Genomic DNA, 10484 nt, shown 5'->3' with positions numbered 1-10484 from the left:
ATCATTCGAATCAAATAAACTATCCCTTTGAAATGAATAAAACCCGAGTAAAAATTGAGTTCACGTTGGGATCGAAGGTTCATTCCGAGCTATTCGAACAAACCCATTTATTTGATCCAAATGATGTCTATTAAAATCAAATTAACCATTTCTCTGGGTGCAGTTGAGTGTTCCAGGAATACCTCTTAATCTGAGAGGCAGCTAAGTTGTCTTAATTACTTTTTTATGGAGCTGAGTAAGAGCTATAAAAAGATTTCGACAAAAAATTTTGTTACCTCTAGTAGAGGTATTTATAGGTATTCGTCGGAAATTCAGCTAGGAGCTGATTCCACTTGTTGATAAACATCTCTTGAACATTATCCGTCAGTTTGAGTTTGATTTTTAAATCACAATTCTAGTAGAAAATGCAATGGAAGAAAGAAAATTTCGCAATTTTTAACCGCGTAAGAAACAGGAATAAAAACAGCTAAAATAGGATGTGCACTGTATATATAAGATTCATAAAATAATTGAAAAGTCGCTGTCGTTGAAAACTGAAACGTCGTTTCATACTAATTGCAAAAGTATAAACTATAAACAACTAACAACTATAAATTTAATTAAACAATTGTAATTTTCTCTGCACAATAACTAGCATTCAGAGCTAATATTTAACATACTTTTCCCTTACACGTTTCGCCATTAAAGTATTAAATTTTCAGTATTAAATTATTGTCATATTGAATATTCAGATGCATTTATTATTGAAATTTCCAAAAATTGATTTGATTACTTATTTATAGATTTGAATAAGAGCTATAAATCGGTCTGTTTACGAGCGTGCGAAAAGGGAATTTCGATTGCGTACAGCGAAGCTTTGGAATTTTACGCACTCTTGCACAAAAACAACCACATTACCCCCACTATCGTTCTGAACAGTGAACTCGGCAGGTATCGCAAAAACAGGATGTGTTACAGGTGCGTGCGAAAAAGTGGCACTTTACGCACTAGTAACACAATATACTCAATTTCTCACTACCAGTTCAAAGATTTCGATGTAAAAAGTTGAGAATGAGAGCCTGAACGCCGTTTAGTAGTTAAAAAATAAAAGTTAAATGTTAATATTGATTAATCTTTCAAGTCTTTTTTAGCTGGATATTGAGATCCTATTTACTAAAGATGAAAGAAACGTGAAGTTGTTTTATATCGAAATATCTCGACACTACCGGACCACTAATCCTCAGTTCTGATTGGTTAATGAGTTACGTAAAGTAATCGCTGAAAAAAATCCTCGGTATTTTCAAATGGTTCAAATGCCAAAATTTTTTTCTGCGTCATATTGTTCATTTTTTCATGTGTGAAGTTTTATATCTATATTTAATATATCTTTATATTAAAACATCTAAATTGCCTAATTGTTGATCATGAGAAAAAACATAGTATTTCGAAATGTTTTTAACTCACCAATTATTCTTCACTTCCCAAATTTTAAGTTTTTCTATCTATCATGCGCAAAAATGATCAATTCTTGCTTCTCAGATTTTCATACATAAATTCTAAACTCTACAAAATTTATGAAAATTCTTTGGTTTCCCAAATAATTCGAGAAAATTTTGTGAAGATCTACTGCTGCTCTGGAAAACTGTGGAATTTTCCAAAGAATGTAAGAAATTTTCTCAGTTTTCTAGGCAATCAATTCATAACCCTCCCCTCATTTTTCAACAATTACAGATTTTAATCAGATTATTTTAAAAAGCCAAAAACAAAGAATTAATCGAAGATTAAAAATTATTCATTGATGTTTCACTCTTCCTTCTCTTAATTCTCTTTAACTCATTATCAATATTTATAAAACAACTATGAGTATGTGGAGTTTAATAAATTCAATTTCTCCATTTCCACAACAAATAGATAAGCGCGCGCGAAAGCGCGCGCACAGATCTAGTGTATAAGAATGTCAAAATGTAAAAAATGTAAAAAGTATATGCATTTTTAACATTTTTACATGTAAATGTATATCCATTTTCTCTAATATGTAACATGTTTGTATTCACGAGTATATTTTACAGGGCAATGGGAAGGGAACAAAATGTAAAAACCCGGGAGGGTGTCCATCTGGACCTAATAAATAAAAAATTATATTAACACTTAAGGATGTTCGACACCCTTTTAGCCAAAATTGACGTTGTTTTCATTTTTCTGGCAAATTATCGATGGGAGTGACGTGAAAAAATATTACGATTTTGTGGTTTGTCATTCTTTAATGGCTCACGAAGTTGCGTAGTGGTGCGATAATTTTCATGCGTTTTTTCTACAGTTTTGTGATTCTTTTTAAAAGTTTAGAGAAAACGCAGGAAAATGTTCGCACCACCTTAAAATTTCGTCAGACATTAAATAATGACAAAACGCAAAAACGTTATATTTTTTCACGTCAATTCCATCATAAGTTTGCCAGAAAAATTAAAAAAACGTGAATTTTAGCAGAAAGGGTGTAGAACATCCTTAAAAAAAAAGCAAAAAATGTTCGAAACAGGGGCGCTCTTTCCCCTGCCCCTCCCCTTCGGTATTGAATTGTCGACAGAAATCTACCTTCTCGACATTCTCATACTCCGTCGAGTCACGTGATCCTTCAACAGCGCATGGAGGATGTCGCGGAATAAAAAAGCTGCATATATAGAGACTGCAGACAGTGTTGTCCCTCGGTTCTCCCGGTTCTCCCCTTTTCCGGTGCGTGCGCACTTCCATGTGCGCCAATGTGCGCGGGATTGACCCAAGTGATAGCCAGAGAAAACCCCACAACGCGTCGATGATACCCAGATGGGGGTTGCAGAGACGGTACGTTACAACATACCCTCAAACATTAAGAAAAATCAATCATTTTTTGGTGCCTTCATTTCTCGGTAATTCTCTCGTCTGCGTGTCTCAGCGTGAAAATCTCGAGTGTTTACATCTTCATTTGGAGTGAGAGTTTTAGCGTTTATTTTTAATTCGGAGCATCTGTTGTTTAACGAGTTCTTTTGTGACAAATTCCAGTGTCAAGGATTCTCGTTCACGGGGTCAATGGATCGAGCGACAATTATTTTGAGTTTTTTCTATCAACTGTGAGGAAATTAACTTTTGGGGTAAAACGGAGTTTGCCAAAAATTTGTGATGTTGTTGTCTATTAATAGTTGAGATTGTGTTGAAAAATCAATGCTGAAATGTCGAGTTTTATTCACAGATTGTGACATTGAGAGTGATGTTGATTTCATTTTGACGATGCCGAATGGTTTTTATCGAACATCGGAGTTTGATAAAGAAAGAAAATATTATACTGTTTTTTATTGCTCCATGATAACAGAAGTGCAACTCTCGAAACGGATTCGAAGCTCATATAAATCATCCTCGTACTGTGGCGTAAAATCTGTAGAGAGTTGAGTAGTTTCCCTCCCAGAATCGTTCTAACGTTTCATCGATTTTTTTTTTCTATTCCAGATTTATTCTCAGGGAACTAAAAATGTGCCTGGCACGTGATGACAGGACTGTCACACCCCTAGAATATCTGTGAATGAATATTTTTTGTGTGACTGAGTTCGTCCAGAACATGTTTATAAATACTGCATGATGTCGAGCAGTGATAAAACCTCGAATGAAACAATGGAGCTCAGTGATGCTGGCAATGACAAGAGCTCTGTGCATCTTGCTGTATCGTTCAGAAAAGTGTGCATTGCTACCGCCTGTTTACCACTCGTCACGTTGTTAATCTGTTTCGTTACTGCATACATATTCCAACAGGATGACATACATGAGACGCATTGTCGAGTGAGTAAAGTCGTGTGATAACATGGTTAAATTTCATTTCTGGTGGGTGAACGATTAGGTTTAATGATAGTGGGAATCTTCAGATCGTTAGTTTTAAAGTGAATTTTTATCGTAAATTCACGTACGATAGTAGGTAGATAGATAAAATGGGTTTTATTGTACCCGGAGATACAGATCCCCTGAGGGCAAACAGAAAGTTTACGTCGATTACATTATTGAAACATTATAGTCATAATTGTGTAGAGAGTTCTCGTAGAGCTTTATTCAGTTCCTTCATTTGTTTAGTTATTATTTAAAAAAATTTTGCAATTCTTGATATTGCCACTGAGAAAATACTTAATTTCTGAAGTATTGATTTTTTTAATGTGGTTAAAATTCATGCTGTCATTGAAATGTTAACAATTGTTTAACACGAAAAATTCTATTGTTTGTTCAATTTTCAAGATGAATAAGAAATTAAATTAACGATTTAATGTTAAATTGCAGTCTAATTGAGCATAATGAACATTGAAATGGCTTTACTATTGAAATTTTGAAAAGTTTTTAACAGTGTAAGTTTGTTTATAAACAAAGGTATCAAGAATGAAAATAGATCTTGAGTGTTCCACTTCACTCCACTTTCTCCTAGATTTGCAGATTTTGAGTCATTACATTTTCCAAGCAGAGTTCAATTGCATGACATTTTCAAAAATAACAGTAATCCATCACATTTTTACTCACTCGAGTTTCTGTATTTTGTCCCACATCCCTTATAAAATTATAACCACTCGTCACCTTGTTAATCTGTTGGTTACTGCATACATATTTCAACAGTAAGATATAAATGCGACGCATTGTCGAGTGAGTAAAGTCGTGTGATAACGTGGTTTAATTTTGTTTGTGTTGGGTGGCATTCCAAGATATTTGAATGCCATAATAATGTGTTTTCAACTTCGCGAAAGGGAATGATTAGGTTCAACAGTAGTGTGAATTTTCAAATCGTTAGTTTTAATGTGACCTTTTATCGGAAATTCACGTAGGATAGTAGATAGATAGACAGAATGCGTTTTATTATACCCCCTAACCCCCTGAAATACACATCCCCTAAGGGCAAACAGAAATTTTACGTCGATTACATTATTGAACCATTATTGTCATAATTGTGTAAATACTCCTCTGATATAGAGTATTATCCAATGCATTCACTTGTTTAATCATTCTTCAAATAATATTGGAAGGTGGGACAACGTGGGCGTTTACATACATTTAGAAATACAAATAGGAAATTACTCTTGAAATTTCAAGTAAAAAATCTTGAAATTCTCAATACGAACTAATTTACATGAAATTTTTTTTGATATTGTCATTGAAAAAACAGTTAATTTCTGGAGTATTTAATTTTTTTTTAATGGTTAAAATTCATGCTGATTTAATCTCAAATTTATTATTGGAATTTCAAAAAGCTTCCAACAGTGTAACTTTATTCATAAACGAAGGTATCAAGAATGAAAATGGATCTCAAGTGTTCCGCATCGCCCTACTCTCCCCTAGTTTTGGAGATTTTAAATCATGAAATTTTTCACCCAGAGTTCAATGTAATTACATTTCCAAATACAACAGTAATTCATCACATGTTTATCCACTCGAGTTTCGATATTTTGTATCCCACCCCTTATAAAATTATGAAACTTGACCAAGATAACACTCTACATATAAACGAACCCATTAAGAACCTGGCAAAATGATTTCTAGTATAAGAAATTCATGGTTCAGCAATTAGTGATCGAAAAAGCTCTTCATTTTGAATAATACCCACTTATTTATTACGTCATAAATTTTTAAAAATCACCTTTTTTCTGTCTGAGTTAAAAATGGAATATAAGGTCAGATATAGAAAAAATTGGATGATGAAATCATGGCAAGATTAGAATCTTCCATTGAATGAAACCTCTGATGCACAATTACAAATGTTGGAAAAAATTCAAATGAAAAAAAAATTTAATACTCTCATATCCTGAAGTCAATACATATTAAATCAAACTCCTGACTAATCCACCATAATATTAATTTTGTCTCATTTATTTATTCTGGAGCTTGAGAAAAATAAGAAAATGGGAAGATTCTCGATGATTTTATTTACGTTTCCACGTGTCCATCCAAAAATAATCTGGCCCTGTCTTTCAGGTTTACAACGTGCTGCCCTCAATATCAGCGATAACTGGAGTCTCCCCCCAGAGGTACCTCTGGCGAGTCAGCATAGCCCTCCACATCGGACCCAGACTCGTCATAGCAATTGTCTATCACTCGTTTTACCGTAAAATTCTCACAGCACTTGAACATCTGCCAACGAAAGTACTGGGATGCAGACTCCTCAACCTCTGTTTCTGGCTCAACATCGCTGAAATAGCGTCACTCTGTGGTGTAACATACATCTCAAATCGCGAGAATTACTGTGAGTCAATGAAAATATTTTATGGGGAAGAATTTCAATCTTGAGACCTCGAGCGACAATTAAGAAGTGGTTGTGATAACAGAATTGTCACTGACATGGGCCTGATTCAATTAGCCTTATTGATAAGTTTATGCCACTTTGCAGATGCCCATGAAAAAATCTTCATCATCTTCATGGTCAGTTCACTGATGTACATGCTGGCTGCTGTCAAGTTGGGACGCTTGGTGACACCAACTGCACAAAGTCTACATTATAAGGAGAAGCTGTTTGTCACCAGTCTTGTTAGCACTGTTGGGCTCATTATTTTCTTCCTGAAGCATCGATTACTGTGTCATGATTTGGGTAAGTCCACTTTAAAAATCACAAAGTCAATTTATATAGAAGATAAGTAAAATCACTGAGCCATTTTGTGGTCGCAGGAACCATTGACTGATGGTGACTGTTGTATTTAGTTCAATGTCGAGTCCTTCTTGGCTTTTACGTTTTGTGAATTGTCTGAACTCTTATCGCATCAGCTGTAGAATAAAGTTGCCCTGTTGGGAAATGCATTAAAAGATTGAATTTCGGTGCTTTGGATGTATTTTAATAAATGTGAAAGTGGTTTTGTTAATTCTGATAAAATTACAGAGGAATTAAGACTTAATATTTACGTATACGAATATACTTCTTGGAAATTTTCATCGCATTATAGTTCTACTAGAGGTTAGAGGGATAAAATTCAAAATTTTATGGAGAAATTAATGGAAGTTTTAAATGCCAGTTCAATTATTTATTGATAATTAATGAAAAATTTAGGCAAATATATTTTTTCAAGTTTTAATTCATTGAAAATTGAGCATAATTTGGTACAGAATACTCCTGTTTTACCCGAAAATTCTACCAAAGCGAAAAATTTGCATTTCGTGCTGCTCAAAAAATTGAAATTTCATTGACTTTTCAGTGACATTTGAAATTTCACGATTTTGTTTCCCCTAAACTAAATTCAATTCCACTTCTCTGAAAATGAATAGTCAATTGTTCATGAAATTTCAATTTTCTCCGAACAGTGTAGTCAATAAATCATTAATTGTTCACTCAGTTCATCCAAAGGATTCTACAAAAATTTGTAGATGAATTTCTCATCTTTTTATCTTTACATCATTCGTTCGTTGCTCATATGACCATAAAATGGCGCAGAAATATTTCATTTTTAAGCACTTTGGAAATTAAATAAAAATGTTATTTTCTCACACAGCATTCAGCTGGTTCTCATTATGCGAATACATAATAGCCTCAGCAAACATGGGATTTCATGCGACAGTAATTCTCGATTTTCCGAAGGAACGACTGGTCGTAGGTTGTGGAATACCTGCGGTTAAAGTTGATTAAACGATTTATAATACTTCGCGTTGTTTATCATCATCTTCAAAGTGCCTATTGCCAATAATTGCAGCAGTCAATCTACCCTGAATGTAACAAAGAGATTTAAACGAATTTAATTGAGATTGAATCAGTGGCACTGGGCACTTGTCAGATGACATGTGATAAGGCCTTGCGTTGTTGTAATCCTCTAGATTAATAGGTATTTAACGGAGTGGTCGAGATTCGAGAGTGGGTGACTACGTTGAAGCGTTTCAATGTAGCTCACTGGATTTTGTAAATTCGATTTTTTGAGGGGCAATAGTATACTGAGAGGAAAAAAAATGTTCTCAAACAAGTCTCATTTGAAAAAAAAAAATCACTAGTTGAAGTGTCCCGAGATGCAAAATGTTTGCTGCAAAATAGATTTAGTTGTTTCAAAAAATAACTTTCTATGCAAGAAAAAAATCGAATTTCAGGTACGGTGGCACGTTTGTTGAACTAGGCGGCTATTTAACTACGATGTTTTAACTACGACATTTAAATCTCAATTTTCAACTACGACACGCCAATTAATTTTATTTCAATCGCTACATTTGTAATAATTAGCGGAAATCATTCAATTTTTATTATTTTTTTCTCCTTGCATTTTATAGATAAACGTTACCGAACTCAGCGTTAGTTAGCATTTCAACTAACGCATCAGTAATTCAAAGCGATAAAACGATTTAAGTCGACTTAGCTCCTAACTGAGTTTTCCAGGAATATCTCCGAATCTAAGGGAGATAGCGAAATTTTCATTATAAGCTTGTTTATAGCTCTCAAGTTGCTCCACTAAAAAGGTTATAACAAAAATTCCGCTATCTGCCTTAGATTCCGAGATATTCATTGAAGACTAAGCAATAGCCAAAATCGACGTGAACCATTTTACCGCTTCGCTACTGAATTAATATGATGCAAAGCATAAAATTATCTTTTCTAGTGACAATTTGTGAAAGACTAATAATTCAATTATAATTTATAATTCCTCATGTTATTTTGACGGTTTGCATACATGTGTGGACGAATTGAAAATTCACAAGCACGAATATTGTGGGGGATCGTAGATGTTTTAAGAAATTTTGGGATAGATTTCCTAAAAATATCATTTGTTCGTGGTGTATTTAGCTGAAATGTCGCCTAGTAGAAAAGACATGGAGAAAAAGATTTAATGTCAAACACTACTCATGCTAATGCGAGAAGATAAACAATTAATTTCTAAATAGGATGATAATGGTGATATGTTAACAATCCTGTTTTCATCCTGAAACGACACAATTACACGTGAATGATCCGCCCCTTGAGTCAAATATTTTATTGTGGAAGGCAGAGCAATCATTCAATTTAAAACTTTCGTATGTTTAAATTAAATAGCTCCTATCTTGGCGATTTTCCACTTGCAATATTTTTTGTTCAAACAAAACTTGTTTGAGACCACGCTCGCCTTTCTCTCAGTGCAAGTACGAGTTGAGGGAATCTAGTCGATTTACTTATACAGTCTAGTCCAATTTTTATCCGCAGCTCCTCGAAATGAAAATTGTAAATTTATCTGCTGTTAATATCTCTAGGATATCATGAATGATAAATTAATTTTAGAGATTGGCAACTAGGGGATAAAATTGTTCAATAAATTACGTATTGCATTTTCGTTAATGGACAGGTGTTTTTCCAACTCAAGTTTGTGCTCGCGCATCAAAGGAACCTATTGTATTTTCCGTTTTTAGGAATTTATTAATAAGATACTCGAGATATACGAAGATTCGATTTATCGATGTCTGATTTTTAAGAATTCGTATGTCTCTGGAAGAATACTCTGTAACAATCTTAGGATTTTAACTGTCCTACTGTAGAGAGATATAATATATTCAGATCGAAAAATTAGAGATATAATTAATTTTAACTGAATTGGGGTTTGCGTGGAACAAGTGAGAAAGTTGTTGGGCTATGAGTAAAGATTTCTCTCAAATATAAATTCAAAACGAAGATGGATTTTCAAAAATCAGATGACAACCGGTTGGTCTAGGCGGTCTTCATAAATATTATAGAAGTAGAAAAGAAGTTGAAATACTTGTTTTATTTATTTATTTATTTTCAATATTTCAATTTTATTTGCCGATGTTGAGTGCGGGTGGTTTCGAAAATTAGTCCAGGAATATGAATTGCTATATATATTTGTTAATTCAAATGTTTTTTACCGACATGTGCGCTGCCGCACGTAACCCCTCACTCGACGAATATTTTTATACAATGGCTATGGGGCTACGCCCCCTACTCGCTTCCCTCGCCAACCCCCATGAACCTTATTTTGACCTTTGTGACTGACCCTCGTGCCCCTTATTTTGACCCTTCACTTCTGATCCTTAATTTTGGAGTCTTAATTTCGAGGACCAAATTTTCATCACCAAAACTCGATTTGAATTTTTACAATATGGAAAGATATTAAGACCCTTATTTTGACCCTTGCGACCCTTAGTTTCTGACCCCCATGGCCCTTACTTCGACCCTAAATCTGACCTTTGTGATCTTTAATGTAAACCTTGTGACCCTCATTTCGATCCTTAATCTGACCCTCATTATAACCCTCGTGACCCTTATTTTGACCCTGGTGTCTCTTAGTTTCTGACCCTTGGTGTTTGACCCCCATGTCCCTTATTTGGACCCTTGCGACCCCTAATCCGACCCCTGTGACCCTTAATCTGTTCCACATAACCCTTAATCCGACCGTTGCGACCATTAATCTAACCCTCGTGATCCCTATTCTAACCCTTGTGAGCCTTATTCTGACCCTCGTGATCCTTATTCTGACCCTTGTGAGCCTTATTCTGACCCTCGTGATCCTTATTCTCACCCTCATAATCCTTATTCTGACCCTCATGACCCTTAATTTCGGAGACTT

At 34.5% G+C, this 10484-nt stretch overlaps 1 protein-coding gene across 2 annotated transcripts; it reads left to right on the top strand.

Annotated features, from left to right (window-relative positions):
• Positions 1 to 2725: 2725 nt before the first annotated feature.
• On the top strand, positions 2726 to 9936 carry LOC107039429 (post-GPI attachment to proteins factor 2-like). 2 transcript variants are annotated; one of them, XM_015259029.1, is made up of 5 exons: positions 2726 to 2814; positions 3454 to 3780; positions 5944 to 6211; positions 6356 to 6553; positions 7446 to 9936. In XM_015259029.1, the coding sequence occupies exons 2-5, from the start codon at positions 3580 to 3582 to the stop codon at positions 7577 to 7579; spliced, it is 801 nt and encodes a 266-aa protein (XP_015114515.1). In that variant the 5' UTR covers positions 2726 to 2814; positions 3454 to 3579; the 3' UTR covers positions 7580 to 9936. The 2 variants fall into 2 exon arrangements, with proteins under 2 accessions (XP_015114515.1, XP_015114516.1); XM_015259030.1 differs by lacking the exon at positions 2726 to 2814 and adding an exon at positions 3245 to 3391.
• Positions 9937 to 10484: the final 548 nt, after the last annotated feature.

Source organism: Diachasma alloeum, unplaced genomic scaffold (genome assembly GCF_001412515.2).
Source record: "Diachasma alloeum isolate Michigan unplaced genomic scaffold, Dall2.0 Dall_scaffold_00299, whole genome shotgun sequence".
Lineage (NCBI taxonomy): Eukaryota > Metazoa > Arthropoda > Insecta > Hymenoptera > Braconidae > Diachasma > Diachasma alloeum.
Note: the sequence above shows the minus strand (reverse complement) of the source record. Positions and strands in the feature narration are given on the sequence as shown.

Excerpts from the sequence above, each read along its gene's own strand:
- LOC107039429 (XM_015259029.1), top strand. The coding sequence starts at position 3,580 with ATGATGTCGAGCAGTGATAAAACCTCGAATGAAACAATGGAGCTCAGT. Across the intron at positions 3,781-5,943 it reads TACATGAGACGCATTGTCGA|GTTTACAACGTGCTGCCCTC; the intron begins GTGAGTAAAGTC and ends CCTGTCTTTCAG. Across the intron at positions 6,554-7,445 it reads ATTACTGTGTCATGATTTGG|CATTCAGCTGGTTCTCATTA; the intron begins GTAAGTCCACTT and ends TTTCTCACACAG.